We start from the raw sequence: 22,946 nt of genomic DNA on the forward strand, positions 1-22,946 counted from the left end.
TGTGTAGTATGACAGTACAAATGCTATCGTTACTAAAAAGGAATTACCTTATTGTTTCCAGTGATTCCCTTCTCATAATGTGCCAGAGCATTAACATAATCACCCCTAAAAGAAAACTGGAAGTTATATGGAAGAATATTTTTAATAGGAAGAGATGGTTACCTTCCTATCACAGAGATTATGCACGTATCTGTCTTGCTTCAGACATAACAACTTGTGCTGGTTTTGGCTGGGATAGAGTTAATTTTCTTCATAGTAGCTGGTATGAGGCTATGTTTTGGATTTGTACTAAAAACTGTTGATAACACAGGGATGTTTTCGTTATTGCTGAGCAGTGCTTACACGGTGTCAAGGCCTTTTCTGCCTCTCACACCACCCCACCAGTGAGGAGGCTGGGGGTGCACAAGAAGTTGGGAGGGGACACAGCAGGGACAGCTGACCCCAACTGACCAAAGGGATATTCCAGACCGTCTGATGTCATGCTCAGTATATAAAGCTGGGGGAAGAAGGAGGAACGGATGGATGTTCAGAGTGACGCCATTTGTCTTCCCCAGTAACCATTACATGTGATGGACCCCTGCTTTCTTGGAGATGGCTGATGGCCTGCTGATGGGAAGCAGTGAATGAATTCCTTTTTTTTTTTGCTTTGCTTGTGTATGTGGCTTTTGCTTTACCTATCAAACTGTCTTTATCTCAATCCATGAGTTTTCTTTCACTCTTCTGATTCTCTCTCCAATTCGACCATGGGGGAAGCACAGGAGGAGTGAGTGAGCAGCTATGTGATGCTTAGTTGCCAGCTAAGGTTAAACCACAACACGACTCCATACAATGATGTGATGTATGCAGAAGATGGACAGTTAACACTATGTCATGGCATTTCCTGTGCACTTTATCAAGCTATTAGTGAAAGAGTCCATCTCTCAATTCTGAGACCAATAAACCTCCCTTGAAAGACAGGCAAAGAATCTGTCTGCACAATACACCTCAATAATCTCAACTCTACTTCCACATATTTTTTTTCTGAAAGATAAATGAAACTAATCTAAAAATTATTTAGAATTTTTGCAACATAAAAATGAAGGCAATTTTTTTTTTCCTTAAGTACATTCAGAACTCTATGTACAGACAGTTGCATTCCTTCAACGGCCTCCACTCCTTCCTTTCTATGACCAACAAGCGTCCCCTCTCAGTGCCAGGGACACTGCAGGGGGAAGGAGTTGTCTAAAAACTCTATTAATAGGTAAGAGTTTTTCCTCTGGGTTTAGACATAAAACAAACGAGATTTCATCCGGGAAGAATTAGCTACAAAGTAGACTTTAAAATCATGGCAAATGGTTAATATGTTTTCTCTTTCAGGGACTGGCAGCCTTGAAATTTGACACCTCTCTACCTAAAATACCTAAGAAAATTAAGGCTACTGGGTATTTACAGAAAGACAGAAAAAAGGCAATGCTTTCGTCCAATTTAAGAAGTGTTAGATGGTCTGAACTTTATTTTCCAAGCACTTGCCTGCAACAAAGTGGTACCAGTTGAAAAGAACACAGATACACGGAAATTAATTAAAAGTAACTATTATTTGCTAACTTATGTCTCTAGTATGAAGTATTCCTTACAAAACCACTCTTCCTCACACTATAGTAGGAAGACCTCACAGAATCCTCTCTCAGCAACGCAGTCAGCTGAAGTATCTCAAGTCTATGTTCTTCTAGCTAGTGTAAGTATTTATTTAATACTCTTACACTGCTACTTTACAGGAGAACTTACGTGAATTCAAGCTGCATTGCATATTCCTTTGATATGAAAGGGATTTGATCTGGGGCCAAACGTTTAGCCAACTGAAGTGCACTGTCCCAGTGTTGCAAGTCTTTTCGCATCTATTAACAAAGAACAGTAACATTTTCTGATGTAAGTATCAAATTCTGAATTCTAATACGCACTTTTTATTATTCTAAATACAAATATAGAGCTAGTATTCTAGAAAGATTCAGACAATTTGTGAGAGAGATTCATCCGAAAAATGTCTGTCAGTCACACAATGGCAAGAAGAAAACCATAAAAGGGCAGAATTATCAGAAGGTAAAATATTCCAACATTAAGATGGAAATGAAAACAGCAGAAAAAAAAATTTACACATCTTAAATGAATACCTCAAGTGCAGCAATAGGACAGGAGGATGCCAGATACAAATCCTGAGCCAGATTAAAATCACTAGTAAACATGGCAAGATGTCCTGCTAAAAGGTTGTGGTCTTCTATCCCCTGTAAAAAGACGTAAGAGGTGCAAAAGTAGTCCAAAAGAAAAAAAAATATTGTTATAAGTAACATAATCTAGTAGGCATAGTAAAACAAAATATCCCTACATTTTACAATCGTGTGTATCAGACTCTACAAACCAGAAAAAGCCCTCACTTTGTTGTTGCAGCTCAAAGCCACTACAGCGAACACCGTCTGAAATCAGCAATTTCGAGATGTATATTTTTAAGGTACCATTTAATGCACACTTCTAGATGTATAATTGTAATTGTTTTTTTGTTTTTTTGTTTTTTTTCTTCAATAATAATAATAGTGGCCTTAAACATTTTCTCAAAATTAACAAAGGAAAAAAGAGCGCCCAAATGCCCAGGACATTAATATATTCTGCTGCTCTCAAGCAAATTTGGAAAGGAATGTTGTGCATTCCAGTAAAGACTGCAACCACTTCAAGAGAAAACCAAGCAAGAGTTATGTGATTTGGACACTTTCTCCTCTGTAACTACTAACTCCCTTGAAAATAATTCACCTTCTATTTAAAAAAACCCAAATCTCTACAAAATAAGAATTCTGCAATTCTTAAAGAAGAATTAAATAACTGTATTTCCTATTTAAAAAGGACTTTACGTTTTACCTTTACTTGCTCTAGTGACATCACCATCCCAGCATTACCCAACGTCCGATAAACACGTATTGCAAAATCCACTTCCATATGATGTAAGCAAGCTTTGGCCAGCTCATTCCAACCAGACTGGTCATTCAGAAGTCTGCACACCTCCCAGGCTTCAGAAAACCTACAGAATGTAAAACACATTTAAAACTAGTATTACTCGTACATAAAATTCCCTCTCAACACACTTTTTTTCCTAATACTATGGTAGGGAAAACATAAAAAGCATTTACTTCTAAGCCATGGAGAGAGAGATATGTCAGGAATAAAGGACAGATACAAATGCTTAGCTTACGTTTCTCTTTCTCCTGTTTCTACCACACTTTTTCAGAAAACCATCTGCTTTCCCTACTCTGGCATTCTTTCAGCTATACTAATTTTGCATTGCTTCATTACAGTGGGAGGGGAGCATGCAAGAAGCACCTTCAGGCAGTTTTGGAAGAGCCGCTGTCAAAGAATCATGAATCAATCTTGAAAAAATTACTTTAGCTTTTACTTGACAGTGAAAAAACAAATAAAGCACCACTGGGTCACTTATTTCGCTTGGTCTGCATAGACAGCTACATGCACTCATGGATCAATCTAATTTATCAATACTCAGCATGACATTTTCAAATCACCAGGATATGCTGTATTGAGCTGTAACTACAGAAGAAAACAATTTACACAATATAATTAAAACGCAGATGTACCTTTTCAACATTAAAGCCTGAGTAAGCATTTGCGTCAGCTCAGTATGTCCAAAGTCTTTCAAATTGCCAAGGAAACTGTGAGTGCTTAGATAGATATTGTTTGTTTTCCCACTCTGAGTCTGACAAGTTAATTCTCCATTATATAACAACAAAGGTTTATGGGAAAAGGGGACTTCTGTGCCACCTGCCAAAATAATCTTGGATCCTAGATCAGGAAGAAGAAAAGACATAATTTTAAAAACCTCTACATGGTAAAAACTATAGCAAGTAGTCACAGCTGACATAACGCAGATTTGTAGAGCATTAATTCAAAGTCTCTGATTCTGGTAGTCATCATCTACTGTACACTGCATATTTTTCAGTAAATATACATAACTTAAATCTTCTAAACTATTAAGGTAATTTTCCAAAGGCTTGTAGATAAATTTATTAATGTTTCCCTGTCATGAACACAGAAATTGCTATGATTACAAATTTGGTTAACAGTGTAAGTGAATACAAGATTTGCCACTGTAAGATTTTCTTGTGAACATTTCAAAATAGAATTGAAGCACAACCTCTAAATTTCAGACGAAAGATTGTGAGTGTGAGCAGCTTAGGGAGTTAAGACCAAAACGTCTTGTTGGACCTTTACAGAGAAACCTACAGAGCAACTACTTTTCTATTCACCAGTTGCACTTCAAAACTTCTCTAGTACTATTTATTTGTATCTGCAGTTATGAAAATATTTAAGACAAATGAAGACTCTGAACATGTTTTACTTTACTAACTAAAATAGTGAATAAGTTTTTAAGAGTATTTACAGTACCTTGAATGGCATTCTTATGAAAAACATAAGTGTACACTTTATCATCATCAAAAGCAACAAAAACACCTTTATCCATTGGCCAGTTTTCCCACAGGAGTCCTTTAATAGTTGGTGAGAAATTTGGAATCTCATATAATCTATCATTTACCTACAAATAATGCAAAAGTACAATTACTAGCAAGTGACTAGGGAGACAAACTACATATTAATCACAGTTAAGATTAAAAACAAAAAAAAAAGAATGTAAGTAGTGCAGAAATGTGAAAATTATATTAAGAAAAAGTTTTCTTATAAGTAGTGACTCTAAATAACATAAGAGTTTAATTCAGAAGGGAAGTAAATTGAGAAAATGCACATTATATTAATGTTATTTACTTTTCTTAGAAAAAAGGTATGAGGACAGGCAGTGAGACTGGCAGTGCTTGTTAATGGACTAAAATATCTGTATTTGAATACACAAACATATACATTTCAGAAAATTACTGATCAGGAATTTTGTCCTGATCTAATATGATAGATTTTACTTCCTTAAATAACCATTAAGTTATCTTCAAGCCTATTTGGCAATTTCTTCTACCAGCACACATGCTGAAGTGCCAAAAGCTTCTTCATTCTCTATTAAAAACACTATATAGTTGAACAGCCTGCTTGTAAATATAATTGTATGGGTGTCCCACACTAACTTACTGGACAATAGACAAAGCCATCACTTTTGTCATCTATGAAAGCCAGTCTGGTTCCACTGGGATCTGGAAAAATTTTTCTCACACTGACAGGATGCCGATACTCATTCACAAATTGCCAGTCTTCAATGTAGAAATAATGAATAACTCCAGTCTAATGAGAAATAACAGGAAAAGCTAATAATGACATCAGTAAGTGGTAAGTAGATAATTCACTTGGTTGTAGTTTCTCCCATCTTAGATTACTGAGCATGAAGAGTGGTTAAAGAAATATACTTCTGGGTTTTTTTTGGCTTCGTTTTTCATTCGCAGCTCATTTTGGGTAGGACAGGAAAACTTGAGGCTTTTTGGGAGGTGGAGAAAGGAGTTGGAGGTTTGAGAGGTTTTCTGCTTTCTCACTCTGCTTTGTGGAGACAAGCTGTAGTGACTGTGCAGGGGAAATGCCTGCCACATTGCTGAGAGAAGCTTTAGCCTTCAAACAAAGCTGAAAAATTTGCACCCAAGGAAGAACCACACATTCTTAAGAACAGACGTACCTAATTCAGGGGAGAAAAGCAATCAGTCTGATTTGTGATTAATGCTATATTTCAATCAGTGTTGCACAAAGAGGCAGCTTTTTAAATCAATTGTAAAATTTGCACACATCAAATTGATCATTTGTGAATTTAATACTTCAAATTTATCAATACCAGTTTAGGTACTGAGGAAGTGGAAAAGCCCTCAACAGCTGCAAAACCACTCAAGTTATTAAACCAATGATAACACCAGAGACACTGATTCTTTCCTCTAGGTCAGTACATCAGTCTGTGTCACAAAGAGCACAATACTACAGGGAAAATGCGCCCTGTATTCCCAGTGCCAGAAAATCCTAAAAGCAAAGAAACTACATCTTATTCACAGGAAAATCTCTCAAAAAATCCACAAGCATGTCCACATCCTTCTTCAGTGCTCTCCTAATTCCTGTCTTTGTTGAAACACCTCAAAAGAATTTCTCTTTATCCAAAGGCTTCAATAGTAAGTCAAGACTTCCATTTATGCTATCATACTTGTTTACCTCATTACCTTCTCATCCACATCTATCACATCACCACCTAAATCAACAAATTTGCAGGGCAAGTGCTATGTTTTTTATTACATTTGGAAGAGTTTGATTGCCAATCCTCTCACTACTGCAACAGAATTAAGTTCTACTATTAAAATCAGTGTTCTGCAACAAACACTAGTAAAAGCAAAACTTAACCTTCCTGTCAGTGTATCTCACATAAATGCAGCAGTATAGGAAGTTGGATGCAATTTTGTCTGTATTTGCATAAAGTTATTGTATAGAAAATAATCCACCATAAACATCTCAGAAATACAGTTTTTTTCTAAAAATGTGAGTAATAATCCAAACAATTCAGACAGAAATTAATTCCATCTAAAAAGATCTTTAAAAACAGAAGTAATACTCACATCTGTACCATATATGAGGAAGTCACTTGTTAAAGCATGGCACAAAATCCGGTATTTATCATCATCTGCTGGGAAGAGTCGCGTTTCTCGTTCTTCCTGAGCATCAAAACCTTCACTTTCTATCTAAATAGAAAAAATAGAATGAATTGAAAAATTCCACTGTTAACAACAACACGGTATCATAGGTTTGCCTGTACCAAACTGTAAGGAAATGATATGGAAACAAACTTGCATGTGCATCCCCTAAAAACCCAGCATCATCTGCTTCTGTCACATTCCCATAGATATTTTTAAAATAAAACTTGTTAAGTAGTTCACAATAAAACACTTTTTCACCTGTTCTAGATGAGGTTGTATTTCTAAAGTCTACAGGAACTCAGCTTTATATTTTAATTAGCCAGCAAAAAATATCTACAAATTTTTAATTTTTATCTCCATTAACTGAAGATCACTCCATTTTCTCTCATTTTAAAAATTACATTAACTTGTTCAGTTTAGATCAACTCGTTAGTTCAGCACTCCAAATTGCCAGAGCTCTTACCATATGCAACTGGACTTTACCCTCAAAGAGAGCAGCGGCATAATCGGAATTAAGGTGTATACTTGCTACTGTACCCAGGTACTCCACATCTTTAAGCTTTTTTACATCTAAAGAATTCAAAGAGAAAAGAAAAGGTAAAAATACTTTTATTTTGTATAGGTTTTCATTTATCATCATCTAAATTTGCAGATGAGTAATCACATGTGAAGAACTCGCAACTAAGCAGAGAGGCGACAAGTCACATGTTACAGAGACTCTTCTTAGCGGTCAGAGCACTGGTTAGAAAGTACAAGAGAAACTCTTTTCCTATGCAACTCTGACTAGTGTTCTTACAGTTTTGATTAATTTATTATTAGTCAAAAAGGTGATGCTTAGAGAGCTTTAAATCCACTGCCTAAAATTTGGACATAGTGTAACCAGTTTTACTTTACACCATGAAACATGAACATCTGCCAAACTGAGAATTTAAACCCCTGATCATATAGTCCCTAAGTACTTTGCCAAACGTAGTATTTAAAGAAACAGTAAAATAATATCTCAAAAGTCTGAAAGTCTTTCATTGGTTAACAACATGATCTGAAAAAAAAACCAAACCAAACCAAACAAACAAAAATTTCTACATTTAATTATCAATACCTTGGCTCTGAAGTTTTATTCTATTATTGACAATGCCTTATCATAACTGCTTTAGCCTGTGAAGATCATTATCTGGTCCTAACAGGACCATATGGCAATGCAAGTTGTTATTGTAGAATGTGAAGTGTCCAGAACTGCTAAACACAATATTGAATTAATAAAATAAGACACAATGATGCAGTAGTTTTAAGAAAAGTAAATTTATGCTTACTATTCTCTCCAAGAGCATAAAACCAAGCCCGATTGTTCATTCCTACAGCCAAATGATAAACACCAATAGCAACAAAACTGGGCTCTACTTCAACAGAGACTGTGACTGGAACCTCCTGTAAAAAAAAGAAAAAAACCAACAAAACAAAATACAACAATTTGAATCTGCTATTAATACTTACTTTACTTAAATCTAAATGAAGTTTAAAAGGAAGAGGTTGTCATACTCTTTCCACCTGATTGGCTACAGTAACTTCAAGAAGAGAAGTGAGGTATGCAATCCGTGTACCGCAAGCATCTCCAAGGATTGGAAGCTTTGTCAAGAAAACATGAAGGGATCCTTTTCGTGTAGATACTGCCAACAACTGTCCATCATCTGTCCAAGCCAGCTGATCTACACCTAAAACAGTCACAAGTTTTTGAAAAAAAAAAATAAAATTAAATTAAATTCCTTTCGTTATCTTCTGAAGCCAAGAAACATTTATTTTGCTTTTAAATGTGAAAATGGTATGAATTCATACCTAGGAATATATGTACTAATGTACTCCAACATAATAAATTAATATAATTGCAAGATTAATTGGAATCACTCAAATCAAAACCATAATTTACTAATCTAGCATTTTCCTAAGAGTGAAGACTTGACAATTTACAGACACAACAAGAAGAAATAATGGCAGTAACTTATTATCCAAGAACATAGTCTTGTAACTATGTTCTGGAAGATGTAGGCACAAATCTTGTGTAATAGGACGAGAACAGATTAAGTATTATATGTCAGTACAAGAGATGCTGAAAAGCAAAAAAAAACCTCACCCATCAAAAGAAATATGGAAAGAAGCAAAAACCAGTCAAATACATTATTTCAGTAATCTGAATATACTGTATTACAGATTCAAAAAATGAAAACACTGATCAAATATTCTGAGACCTGTACTCCTCTATACTTTCAACAGATAAAATATGTTCCCATTCTGCTAGGGTCACCTAATAAATACAAGTTGGGAAAGAAGGAATTTATGATAAATTCTACATTTACACAATTTTACCAACAAGAGTACTTTCACTTATGTAAGTAGAGTCACCATCAAAATTCTCTTTCACTTGATTTGTAAAAATTCCTATTCTCATGGAGAATGTTAACATACCTTTGTTTTCATCATCCAAGTTTATTATGGCATACATTTCTCTCAGGTCTGACAGATCATGGATTTTAATGCTAAAACAAAAATAAACAGTCATTTTCACTAATATAACTCTCAGTCATCATAAACTGGAAGAAAACCAACCCAATCAATACAGTCTAATGGAGCAAAAAAGGAGTGCAAATGCAAGATGTCTTCTGTTTCCTAAAGAGCGATGCACACTCATCGTTATCCATCACTCTATAGAGTTTATGACTGTCACTATACAAAGAGATTTGCTTAGAGAACTAACATTTGAGGAAAAGGCACAACTCATCCAATTTGAAAGAACTCAGGGGTGGGAAACACACAGTACTATTCCCTTTTGATCTGTTACAATACAGGTTAGGTTAAATACACATTTCTGATGGACAAACATGGCCTGAAACACAGATAAAAAAAAACCAGCTTGCAATCCATATAAAAAGGGGCAGAGTGACAGTTTACTTATGCTGTCATGTTACTCAATATATGCTAAAGGATCCCTTAAAGAAATAGTGTTTTTTGTACAGTAGCTGAAGTGTTTGAAGTTGCACCAAGTTTTGCTCATACTTACACCACTCTTGATGTGCAAGTGTCATAAATCAGCTGTCTGTTAAGGTCATATACAGAACTGAGGACAGACAGAACGGTCTGACTCCTACCATCACTAAGCTCCTTTTTTTTTGCTGAAGAATTCAGCAAATTACAGAATCAGGGAGTAGCAGATGAGGAGCTAAGGAGATATTATATCATATGCATAACGTATTTTTTAAAATCTCCAGTCTCTTTAACTATTTTTTCCTTAATTGCTTACACAGTTATACTTTTGTCCAGATTGCAAGAAAGATTAAACACCAGGGAAGAGGATATCAGCATACTCAGTACAGCTTTAAATTAACTGCTCTCCTATTGCTAAGCAGATGTTTATGCCCAATGAATAAATCAGAATAAAGAAATCTGGACATTTTTGTAGCCAAGTAACATAGTAGAAAAAGAAAAAATCAAAAGGAATAATCTATAGTAAAGTTTAATTTTTTTTTTTTTTTTGCTTACAATTAATTACAATAAAGATAATTTCAGTTGCAGAGGTTTTGGTCAAAATTAGCTTCTTCTAACTTTAGGCAGAGAGACAGTTCTACAGAGTAATTCATCTCACCTTCTCTGCACTGACTGAAGCCTTAGGGAGCCTAGCTTTAATGCCTAACAGCTAAAGTTATGTGAGACGAATTCCATTCTTTATGTATAAAGCTACCACTTACCAATTGTCTCCACAAGATGCAGCTTTGTTTAACGACTGTGATATAGCAATGCTGCTTAGATTATCCTTGTGATTATGAGCTTGAAAGATTTCGTGACCTATCTCACGAATGTGTGTAGAAATGACTACAAAACACCCTCGTGAGAAACCAATCATAATGTAGCCATCACCATACCTGTCAAAAAAACCAAATAATTAAGAAAAGATCTATTTATGCAATATGCAAAATGCATTTTCTTTTAGACTACTGCGGTAACTGTCAATGTCTTCCTTTAATAGGAAAAATAATGAAATTATGGGAATTTATATATATATATATAATGTAGAACAATATAGTATAAAATAGATTAAGGGAAAAACAACCAGAGATTCTTGAAGGACAAAAAGATGGTTTTGTCCAGAGTTCACTCATAAGTTGTCTTTATTCTCTCTCCTACATTCTATAATGCCACTTTACTTTCAGTAAACTGCCTACACGACAGTAATGCCAGGAGAAAGACCTCTGGTATCTTCACTGGAATAAGCATGCCAGAAGATGGAAACTTCCATTTCCAGGTTCTGGCTGACTTGGTCCCATCCAAGCTATGCTACAAACAGTAACAGCAGTCACGGTGCCGTGAAGGCATACTACTGCAAACACAGTGGAAGTACCAAAGCTACAGTCTGTATTTGTGAACAGATAGTAAACTTTACTTTAGTAAACTTTAGTTTACTTTACTTTAGTTTAGTAAACTTTAGTTTACTTTTCATACTCTCAAGTAGAAATAATAAGGTTAAGGCAGAAAAAGTTACAGTGTGTAAAGATGAATTCAAACAATATCTGATCAGCTTAGTTGCAAAAAAATTATTGCAAGGGAAACAGCCCAGGTATGCCTTGTTAGACGTGGCCATAAATTAAGGAGCATATAGCTCCAGGTCTCACACAGTTGTAGTGTAAAGGGATAAATGTCAATTCCATGTTGACTGAAGAGGAATTAAAAGACAGGGTGTCACAATTCAAAGATAGAGAAACAGTACAGCTACTTTTTGGGTACAGAGTTGAAACTTCTAGCTTGTGATTTCTTCAAAGGACATTACCAACTGGATTGCATAGCAGGGAGGCTACAAGGACTTTGCACAACTTTGTAAACCAACAAACTAGCTGGAGGATCCAACTCCACCCCTAGCTCTTTCATCAGTCACTCATACAAACAGAAAACAACCTATAAAACCCTCAGTTTAATCTACTGTCAGGACAGCAACAGTATTACGGTTCTAAAGCTGAGCATACCAACAGCCATTATACTTGAAAATACTGCTTTTATAGCCATCGAATTGTCAAGTAAAACAATTACAAAATGTAGACTTCTTTCTGTTTGGAAAAGAAGTATTAAAAAGGCTGCAATACATCCCAGAAAAATCCAGTGTAAGCAACGGATATATGATTTAATTTCCAGCATTTATCAGAACTTCTGGGAAAATCTTCAGCTTGTTAATACTAGAATGCTTCATTAAGAAAGTTCCGCTCACCATCTGTAGGTTACAATACTGCCATAAGGCTGCTGAAATTTCAGATCAATTGGGTTGTCAGGATCATTCAAATTAAAAAGAAAGAGAGTCTTCTTGCCGACCACTACGCTTACCTGCCAATGAATGAAATGAAAAATTAACTCAATAAGGATGGCATCAGTTTGAAATAAGGCCCTACATCTTCACTAAAAGATGAGATTTAGTACTTTCAAGAATTCTCAAGAATTCTATGGATCTGAATTCTGAATTGTTACCAACATTAGAGATTTTCAGGATATTCCCCTTGTGAGCCAGCGGTTCACAGATCTAAATGCAAGCCCAGCAGAACAGATATCTCAAATTCAAGACTTTTCCCTACAGAAGCATTAAGTTAGCTCAATTTCCTTGGAGGAAAAGGCAGCAGGTCACATGTAGTTATGTGGGTTTTGATCCATAGAATTTTTATCTGGGAAGCTGAAGGGAAGGCTATCACAACACTGCTATCTCAAGTAACTTGCTGAGATTTCAAAGGCAGAAAGACAATTCCAAAAGAAACAGCCTGTTCAGTGTGTATTACACATGCAATATTTATAGTTTGATATCAGTCTAGGTGAGTGCATTTTATTTGATGAATCCCACAGAGATGTCGGACTTCATAATGGAAGACAAATTGAACTTCACTTTTTTTCCAAAGAAAGATTATTTTTGTTGCTAGAGTGTGTGTTATTGTCAGGGAAGAGTAAAACACTCATTTTAGAAAAAAAACCAAGGAGGAATACCTCATTTCATGTTATTCTCTGACAAAGATACTTTGAAGGGCTATTTACAAGTTTGCTTTACATTACCTCCTGTTCCAGCTCTCCTTGTCTAAAAAGGAGACAACAGTTTATTCCTAAATAAGAGCTGGAAGAATGAAATACAAAGCTGGTATTGTCAAACCGAGAAAAAAAGGCATATGTTGACCTAAAAATCCATTAATCCAGAATTAGAAACCTAATTAGAAACCAAATTATGACCTATAATTCCTAAACTTACTCCAAATATATGTTTTCTGCATTTTAAAACAATCTGCTTATAATTCACAGCAGCTTAATGATGAAGTATTTAAGAAATAGTATTTCTTAAACTATTCTAAGAAATTACAGGAATTATTTTATGTTCCAGGGCAAGACGTTAACTCTAGTGCTACTTATTTTTATCCAACTTGCCTTTTTTTTTTTCCTTTTCTGATGTCATAACTAACAGACTGGAAGTGATCGTTCCCAAACCAAGCCCTGCCACAATAATAGGCACCTAGACAATAAATGCTATGGGGTTTAGAGCTGCTGATAGACCATCCAAGCACTAACATCAAGGACTACAGAATTACAGAATGTTCCCTAACATTTCACAGCAAACTTGAGAACTGTGATAAAAAAAACTGCGAAGTCTAGACTATCACATGCCCCAGGAAGCAGCAGAAGAAATCAATGCTGAAGTCAAGTCCTCAGTTGCTGGCATTTTCAAAATATCTGTTAATGAAATTTTCCTAGGAAGCAGAAAGCATTTCACTCCATGCAGAGAGGCAAAGCACTCTAGAGGTCCTTGTCAAAGTCAGGATGGGGAAAAATTCTTTCCTGACATCTATACTCCATAGATTAAGTCTGACTGTGAAAATTTAATTATGTTGTATAAGTGTATAGATTTGGACAAATTCTAACACCATATCACCTCTCTATCCATGGATTTTCTAAGTCTTGTCTTCGTATTTCACTGCTGATAATTTAATAATATGCTCTGCTAATAGTTATAATTGCCTCATTTTTCCATACTTCACCATTGACCGGTCTGACGGACTTTGATTTATCCAAGAAAGATGAAGAAGACAATGAAACTGTAGCGATTTAGACAGCTCACATCAGAAGACTGACACCGGGGCTTTTAGTCTCATTGATGCTGAGGTTTGCATAAGATGAAAACCCAGAGTGATCTGTTCCCAAAACTGACAGCTGAAAATCTGCCCTCTGAAAGGCAGCATCTCTGTAATTTTGACAATCCTGCTCCATTTCCATGTGCCACATTGCATATACTGTTACATATTTATATTGTATGTATTTCTTTAAGTCCCTGCACACATCTCCATCTATTATGTTAACTACCACTGCAAAACTGCTCCATTACCTGTCAAACTGCTAACCACTGCACTTTTCACAAACACATACTTAATAAATAAATGGGTATGGCTTTACTTTAAAGGAAGATTTTGAGAAAAAAATTAAATCTTCAACACCAAATTTTAAGTCAAGGAGGAGCAAATTGCTGAAACATCAGATTAACACTTTTTGGAGTATTTTGTATTGACTTCTTACTGTGCTTTCCCTGGTTGATATTCTTTCATCCGTCTTCATAACTGAGAACTGCATATCACTGGGATCTGAGCTCACTGAGGTCTGCAAGAAAGAAGTTCAGACTGAGAAATCAACAGTTAATGTAGAAAATACTGATGATAAAACAATTGCATTATGTCTGCATATTTTAGTGTTAAGGAGAGATAGACAGGTAGATAGAGTTGTTATTGCATTTAGTACCAAAACTAAGAAAAAAGTTGGAGAAAACGTGACCTTAATTTGGATTATAATGACATGTTATCACGGAATATACTGAAAATATATCTAGGAAACTGTTAGAAATACAAATCCAAACAGAGAGTGAAAAATACAGATGAGGAAGAAGACTTGCAAGATGGTGTTACACACTCAGTACTAACTGAAATAGTATAAATAAGGTCACTTCAATGCAAATTCAAAGAAGGAAGACCAAGAATAAGGCTTGGTTAAATACTTACAATGCATTTTAATATGGAACTGGTTTAGGTAGTGACAGCAATTTAGTTACTTTTGTAGTCAATCTGAGGTTACAAAACCTCATAAGAAAGTCTTCTTTAGGTCTCAGCTGTGTCAGCTACACTGCTTCTAGTACCTAAGCCAGCCAGTTTAAAGCACAGATATACCCTAATAAATTTATCAGGGTATTCTTCTCCAATGGTGATCTTCAGACATAAAGATGGAAGTATACAAGATGAACTATGAAAGATTTGTTCTTTGAAAATCTTGAGTGAAACACTGTTCATTAAAGATAAAAAAAAAAACCAAATTATATTAATTTGCACATTATGCACCAACAGTCACTGCTTGGAAGGACCATGACATGTAAACAAACAGAATGAATGAGGAGATAATCTGAGTGTACTTGGAGGAAGCACTGGAATCAGACTCTCAACAATGCAATGGAGGTTCAGCCTAGGACTAATCCCTGCACATCACAGGCAAGATCTTTGTTTAACCAATCTAAAGCGAAACCAACACTAAAAGTACTTCCTAAAGACTTTACAAATAGCCATGTGAGAGCTGTCCTGTGCTGTCGCTGGCGAAGTCAACCTAAGATTGCACTCATAGGATCCTCTTGTAACAGATACAGATCAAGATCAAGGATGAGAGAAGCTTGTTTAGGCAGGACCACAGCAGAATTGCAGAGACTCTGTTATCATAGATCATATTATATAACACAGAGGCTCAGAGCTTTAGATATGCCCTCATTTTACATGAGGTTTCCAAAAGGTTCTTTGTCCTTGAAAGCAGCAGGATTGGAAAGGCCTAAGCTGCCACAGGTCTCAGCTTTCTCAGGAACCAGGAGTATTAATGTATGCCTTAAAACCAAATGGGGGTTATAAATACTACCTGTCTTATAGTGTCCCCTTCCTGATTGCTTATAGTAATCATTTTGTCTTCGCCACCTAGAGCCAGAAGGTTTTCAGTACTCCAACAACCACAAGTAATCCGCTTAGTGTGCTTACCTGAAAAAGAAAGAAACCTATAGAACGCAAGTGAACACAACCACAAAAAAAAAGAAACTGGGATGGAAATATCCTCTATTTGGCCACTCAAACACAGATTGTCAGAATGTGAAACAACTTGTCAGAGCAATTACAAATTCAAGAGTAATACTTTTTTTTTTTTAATCTTCTACTCCAAGATGGAAGTCTTGTGACCTTATAGGAACTTGCACAGCTCCTGTTGTTCCATTTCTTCGCATCAAATTCCTGGGGACTGTGCTATATCCTTAACCTTTCTGACCAGAGATACTCTAAGCAGGTAAGAGAAAGCAACTTAGTAACAAGAACAACCACACAAATCCTTTGCAATCTGTAAAGCAAGAAAGATAACACAAGTTTCCCATCAGGCAGTATCAGGTATGGGTATATATATATAAAAGTACTCTGTTAAGTACAAGAAAACAGAAGGTGCAAGTTCAGTATGAGCACATTTTTGACTTGCATGTTCACATACAGAACCAAAAAGGAATCTAAGTATATTAGCAAAATTCCACTTTCACATGTGCAAGCTTAGTTTCAAAGCATACCAAGAACAGGAATCTTGCGAGAAGTCTGGCGGTTATATATGAGTAAGTTTCCCTTTGTTGTTCCAACAGCAAGTAAAGTTCCAACTCGAGACCATAATAAGAAAGACATTGCATCCCTAAAGAAAAGAAAAATTTCATGTGATTACATACAAAAATATGTCGCATATTTGCTTTAAAGTTCTATGAAACCACACACAGATCAAGCAGAATTTTTAAACTAAGCAAATGTTCTCCACAAGTATCAGAATTATTAAAGTGTGAACAAAATAGTTAAAGGAATAAAAAATTGTATGAAGTAATGTAACAAGACTTGTACAAATGGAAATATGTCTGCAAACATCAACAGCCTTTGATGGAACAGTAGGTAATTTAGCCAAATATGCAGCTTTAAGATACACTCAAAGATACCATGAAGGTATGTGAAATTTTCCCGTCACTTTCTGCATTGTTTTTTTTGTACTTCAGTAATTCTATGAATTTGGCCTGCTCCAAGCGAATAGGTCTAGTTCTACTCAACGTAATAAGAAAGTTAGAAAGAGTCATTTTACCTTGAAGTTTCAGATACAGCAAGGTCTATTTCTGCATGTATTTAAGGGTACACAGATAAATACCACACATCACATTTAAAAAAACAGCTTCTTAAGCAAAACAATTTTAATCAGAGTTTTCTAATAAATGCAGTTATTTCCATCAATGCCTCTGCCACCTTTTAAATTTTACGGTAAGCATACAATAGCAATTTGAAACAAATTTCAGACATTAATTGACACATGAAATGATCTCCAATATATATCTGGTTTGCATGTGAGGGGCTTTCTTTGTGCTTTCCTAATTTTAAAAAGAGTAGGATAACAGAAAAGCCTGATTATCTCATCATCTATGTATCTTGGTGCTTATTCTGCTTAAGCAATGACAAAAGAAAGACTAGGCACTTAAATTGATTTATGTATTCACTACTCTAGCAAGACTGCCTCCAGTAAGCAATTTACTTCAGACATTAGAGAGAAAGCTCATGAAAGAACTGCAATAATCCATTCCGATAAGTACCTTCTACGCTCTTTTTTGCTTGCATACTGGCAAGATACTCTTTCCCTCCAAAGCATTTGTTCACACATGAAAAAAGGGTACAACTTGATCTATTCCTTCACACAGTATAAGGTAAATTTCATAAATTACTTTGATTATATAAATAACTATAGTTTAAAACTGACCTATCAAAAAACCCCAAAACCTTACTTAGAAAAACTTTAAAAAAAAAAAAAAATTGGATGCCAAAGTTGATGTATTCTACCAGAAGATTAAAATGATAAACATTATAAAATCCGTGCTAAAAAGGCATATTATTGATAATATGTACTAACTAATAAATAATGACAAAAATGTAATGACTACAAAATCACTGAGTAAAGCACAAATACCTAAACAAGATGGCTATATAATGCAACATATAATTAATTGGATATTAGGAAGAAGTAATCACTTTAAATTTGTCATTTGTATGTACAATCATGTGCTTGTTTTGAAACCGTTTTCTAACATGTAGAGAAACAACATAGAGACATGGATTTGACAGATGGACCATTCGGTGGATAAAGAACTGGCTGGATTGGCTGCACTCAAAGATTTGCGGTCAAAAGCTCAATGTCCACGTGGACACCGGTGATGAGTGGCATTCCTCAGGGGTCCATGTTGGGCCCGGCCCTGTTTAATATCTTTGCCAGTAACATGGACAGTGGGACAGAGTGCACCCTCAGCACTCTGAGGCTGCTGTGGTGCCGTTGACACGCTGGAGGGAAGGGATGTCATCCTCTTGACAGGCTGCAGAGGTGGGCCTGTGAGAACCTCATGAAGTTCACCAAGGTCAAGTGCAAGGTCCTGCACATGGGTCAGGGCAATCCCAGGCACAAATACAGGCTGGGTGTAGAATGGATTGCGGGCAGCCCTGAGGAGAAGGACTTGAGAGTGCTGGTGGATGAGAAGCTCAACAGGAGCCAGCAATGTATGCTTGCAGCCCAGAAAGCCAACCACATCCTGGGCTGCATCAAAAGAAGCATGGCCAGCAGTTTGAGGGAGGTGATTCTCCCCCTCTACTCTGCTCTCATGAGACCCCACCTGGAGTACTGCGTCCAGTTCTGGAACCCCCAACATAAGAAGGACATAGACCAGTTGGAGAAGGTCCAGAGGAGGGTCACGAAGATGATAAAAGGGCTGGAGCACCTCTCCTATACGGACAGGCTGAGAGAGTTGGGGCTGTTCAGCCTTGAGAAGTGAAGGCTCTGGGGAGACCTTATAGCAGTCTTACAGTACCTAAAGTGGGCCTACAGGAAAGATGGGCAGAAACTCTTTAGCAGGGTCTGTTGTGACAGGACAAGGGGTAATGGTTTTAAAATAGAAGGAAGCAGATTCAGATGGGACATAAGGAAAAAAAAATTTCCAGTGAGGTGGTGGAACACTGGAACAGGTTGCGCAGAGAGGTGGTGGATGCCCCATCCCTGGAAACATTCAAGGCCAGGTTGGATGGGGCTCTGAGCAACCTGATCTGGTTGAAGATGTCCCTGCTCCTTGCAGAGGGGCTGGACTGGATGACCTTTAAAGGTCCCTTCCAACCCAAACTATTCTATGATTCTATGCAACTTAATATTCCACCCAGAAACACTCTTCAAAACATAACTTTATTAAATCATGTATAGGTTAAGTCAGTGTGTATTTTGTGCAACGTGGCAATTCTTTTACTTTTTCAGGAGTGGAATAACTTGTATAGAAGTTATTTTTTGTTTCAGTATAGCTAAAGTTCAGTTTCAGTGTACACATAGAGGATACCAGGTTGGAACATATGGAAATATCCTACAATCAAATATCCAATATTCCAAATAAATTTTACAAAGCACAAACGTACATGTTAACGGAAATATGGAATATTTCCATATTCCAGACATGGAGTTTTCAACCTCAATCTGGAAAAACAATACCCTCAAAACCAACATCCTCATTAAAAGAAATGGGACAGATGTTTTCCAGCTGTGTATATCTTAGCTGTCTACAAGTCTCTCCATACACTTAACAGACAAACAGTAAAGTTATTTTTCAGAGGGTGACTCAAAGTCTGCCAGTTGCAGGTTTATCTTTCTTCACTACATTGGAAGTCTCAAGTCAGACTTCAAAGTTAGAAGACATGAATGGTCTTACACCACATCAACGGCCCTGTGGTTCACATGGCAGTACTCATTTCAATTTCTGGAATAACAGATCAAGTAAGAGGCTTCTCAAGCCGCTGCATGACTACTGGATTTTACAGGTTAAATGTAACATACACTCTACACATAGATAGAAAACAAAAAGATTACAAAGCAAGAATATGATGTCCTGATGGCAGTTTAACCAAGTTAAAAACATACTGCACCATTCTACCTTTGCATCAGCTTCTAAGTTGATTTAAGAGACAGCATCAAGAGCATCACCAAACATTGGACCAGTGGTCCAAGTCTTCAAATACACACTTTAAAAAAAAACAACTTTCTTACCTCATGCCACTGTCCACTTGGCTTGTTTTGTTTGTGTTTGCATCCCACAGAAAAATGGCACTAGATTTGTCTGTGATTACTGCTAGAGTATCTCCATCCTTATCCCAGTCCATAGCAACACAGTTACTGAAGGAAAAAAAAAAGTAGACTTTCACTAATAATGTGAAAATATGTTTGTAAGTGTACAGAAACAACCAGAATTATCCAGTTGAAGTCCCTGTCCTTTTTTCCTTCCAAGCAAACCCAGGAGGGATTGCAGATTTATGTGTAAAGTGTACTGCTTACAGCAACCACACTCTTACCCAAATTTCATTGAAATGACAGAATCTGAAAGGAAGGTCATAAAAAAGAGACTGCTGCCTACGTTCTAGGACTTGAAATACAGCCACCTTGATTTGCAAGAGACAGTGAAAAATTTTTGTAAGGTTTTATTTTGTTAGAGGCTGTTCAGTGTTGAAATTATTTTTCTCATAGTTCAACCAGCATAACAATCTTGGCCAAAAAACCCATGCAGAAGCAGGAAAAACCTCTACTTGCAAATAGTTTCCAGAACGAAGAGCACAGCAGACTTACCCACCAGTCTCCAGTGAACTGGAAACAGTGTTGTTTACAACACATATTTAAAGGTCCACACACTGCAGACTAAGGACCTATCCCATCTGACACCACTCTTTTCTTTCTAGATAAATAAGCTGATAGTTTCAGGTTAAAAAGGCATCTCTACGAAAAATTTCACTCTCGTTACTATTCAAATGAGAACTCCTAACGCACGCAATTTTAAAAGTGTCCTACTGAAACATACATTGCTGTAAACTAATTCTCAAGCCTTCAGTTCCAGTTTCTCCTGTCTTTCCTTTTAAAACCTTAACAGTTTATTCTAGAGAACAAGTATGGTCTATTCCCAAAACACATCCATGAATACTTAACAGCCAATCAGAACATCAAGAGCAGGAACAAGACAAAAAGAAACAAACAGGGAAAAACTCAGACTGATAAGTAGTAAACAAACCAAATTCTAGCAACATAAAGGTAATTAGGTGCTTGTAACATCAACTATTAGTGCAGAGAATATCTGACATTCTGAACTTCGCTCTTACGCAACGAGAGGTCTAACAGTTAACAATTGCAGTTGGTTAACAGTTAACCAACAAATAAAGAAGAAAAGTTTGGCCTGAGGAGGAAGAACCTCCATATAAACATGCGTGTTTATATGTATATCACAAAACCTGAATTTTATCCTAATAGCAATAATTAGACAGAATTTATTCTTCAGTCACAGCAAAAGGTTAGAAATAAGAATTCAAAAGAAATACCTAGCCTAGATAGAAGACTTGCTGGTGGGCCTCAAAAAGTCAGTACTATTCAAACTGGCATAAGCAGATGTTAATTATTTTGATAAGCCTTTAGGATATGTGGTTACTACACAAGTTTTTTCTCCTCTTTGCCTTGCCATGAGAACACAATGTTATTTAAAAACTGTTTTAGATGTTACATGTTTCTCTGAAGGAAAGAGTCACATCTGTCGGTCAATAATGTAGTGCTGTCACTGTCCATGAGTAAGGCAAACTCCCCTTCATGCCACCCTCGCCAGACCACACGACAGCAGAAGATCCCCAGTCCAACACAAGCTCTTCTCAGGGTTCTCCGTTTTCCTCACTTCTGGCAATTTGCTGGACAGAATGAGCATTTATCATACATTGTGCAAAACACAATGCAGAATGAGCTGGGCCATGGATATTAGCAAGCAAAAGACACTGACATAGCCAGTCCAAATTATGAATGTCACCTAACCGGAACGGGATTTTGAAATGCAATGGTCAGTAAGATACCAGTGAGTCCGGTAAAGACAATTAGAATTGCATCTCTTGGTTTGGTGCAAGGCGGCCAACTATCACAAATTGCAAAAAAAAAGATTTCTAGAGAGTTCTTGGGGAGCTAAGTGATTCATACCTACCAATGATACAGAGATACGTAAGTAACATTCTGGAAAGGAAAGTTAAACTTCTAGATTAGAGGTCTTAGATTTAAAGCCTCAGTGGGAGTTTTGCCTTGACTAAGGGCTCCACCTTAATCAAAATGAATCAAGTTATTTGAAATAAAAGAACAAATCAGGAATTTACATGAATACTTAAGAGCAAGTAAAATACTAAAAAGACATGAGGAGTACACAAATGAAACTATTGCTACTTCAGGTAGTAATGGTGCCCAGTAAAAGTAAACTTATAGAGCAAAATGGTATGATGACCTCATGTCGCAATGTTTGTACCGACGGAGGTTTCCTCTGGACCATATTGAGCCTGTTTCTATGGAGTGATTGCCTTTTAGCACCTAGACTGCATCTTCCAAAGTACATAACTTTTAAAATTTTGTCTGAAAAGAATCCAGTTTGTATACTCCAACACCACTCTCTGGTGTGAACCAAAGTGTGATAAGCAGGAAAAATGGCGAAATTAAATTCAGAAGTACACCCTCAATCTAAAGTAAAAGTGCCAATGTACACACATTATGCCTGTGACATAAGCAAAAGCACTAAACCAAAAGGATGTCTTTTCTCAGTAAGGCTACGATAACAAATTACTAGAAAACAGGAACAAGAATGCAGTCACAATCAGCGTGACAAGGATATAGTGTACACGACCTCACTATGTTCTTTCTTAATATGACAGACTTTTTTCTAACATATTACTGAAGTAGACTCAGTTTATTACTAATAAGGAGTGCTTCGGGTAGGAGAATATATTTTTCTGACTATCCTTGATAGCTTACTATGAATTCAGCTTTTATTGTCTCAAATTCCATACATGCTCATCAGTTTGTCTTCTTTTCCAGGTATGTTCATTAGAGACACCATCTCTTCCTACAAAGTTCTTGTATTGTATAAGCACCTCACCAGAAAAGAAGCATGTTTTAAAAGAAAATGACAAAGAAAATAATTTAAAGTCATCTTAGTACCCACCCTGGTAAGCTGATTTCATTTCTCTTCTGACCATGACGATCAAAAATTTTCACAGCACGATCACCTCTAAAAAAGATTAACATATATAGTAATTCCCTTTCTTCATCAGAGATTTCTATGGACAAATGCAATAAATATTTGTAATCTTACCCTGTCACAGCAAGAAAATTTCCCAAAGTTTTCTGCCAAGCAAACTGCACAGGGGAACCAGACCAAGC

The 22,946-nt window shown here is 36.4% G+C and overlaps 1 protein-coding gene across 1 annotated transcript in view; it reads right to left on the bottom strand.

The window, feature by feature from the left end:
* The window catches only part of WDR19 (WD repeat domain 19), a 45,776-nt gene extending 22,830 nt beyond the window's left edge, over positions 1 to 22,946 (bottom strand). The window contains exons 1-20 of the mRNA XM_086746234.1: positions 22,879 to 22,946; positions 22,729 to 22,794; positions 19,773 to 19,898; positions 16,252 to 16,367; positions 15,570 to 15,685; positions 14,202 to 14,282; positions 11,875 to 11,987; positions 10,367 to 10,540; positions 9,090 to 9,160; positions 8,169 to 8,341; positions 7,943 to 8,057; positions 7,096 to 7,202; positions 6,555 to 6,677; positions 5,107 to 5,256; positions 4,420 to 4,567; positions 3,612 to 3,816; positions 2,884 to 3,043; positions 2,148 to 2,258; positions 1,765 to 1,874; positions 48 to 105 (exon numbers count right to left, since the gene is read on the bottom strand). Of these exons, the coding sequence (XP_086602360.1) occupies positions 48 to 105; positions 1,765 to 1,874; positions 2,148 to 2,258; positions 2,884 to 3,043; positions 3,612 to 3,816; positions 4,420 to 4,567; positions 5,107 to 5,256; positions 6,555 to 6,677; positions 7,096 to 7,202; positions 7,943 to 8,057; positions 8,169 to 8,341; positions 9,090 to 9,160; positions 10,367 to 10,540; positions 11,875 to 11,987; positions 14,202 to 14,282; positions 15,570 to 15,685; positions 16,252 to 16,367; positions 19,773 to 19,885 (2,244 nt within the window). The 5' untranslated portion in view covers positions 19,886 to 19,898; positions 22,729 to 22,794; positions 22,879 to 22,946. The remainder of the gene's footprint in view (positions 1 to 47; positions 106 to 1,764; positions 1,875 to 2,147; positions 2,259 to 2,883; positions 3,044 to 3,611; positions 3,817 to 4,419; positions 4,568 to 5,106; positions 5,257 to 6,554; positions 6,678 to 7,095; positions 7,203 to 7,942; positions 8,058 to 8,168; positions 8,342 to 9,089; positions 9,161 to 10,366; positions 10,541 to 11,874; positions 11,988 to 14,201; positions 14,283 to 15,569; positions 15,686 to 16,251; positions 16,368 to 19,772; positions 19,899 to 22,728; positions 22,795 to 22,878) is intronic.

This window comes from Chlamydotis macqueenii, chromosome 4, assembly GCF_036417535.1.
Source record: "Chlamydotis macqueenii isolate bChlMac1 chromosome 4, bChlMac1.mat, whole genome shotgun sequence".
Lineage (NCBI taxonomy): Eukaryota > Metazoa > Chordata > Aves > Otidiformes > Otididae > Chlamydotis > Chlamydotis macqueenii.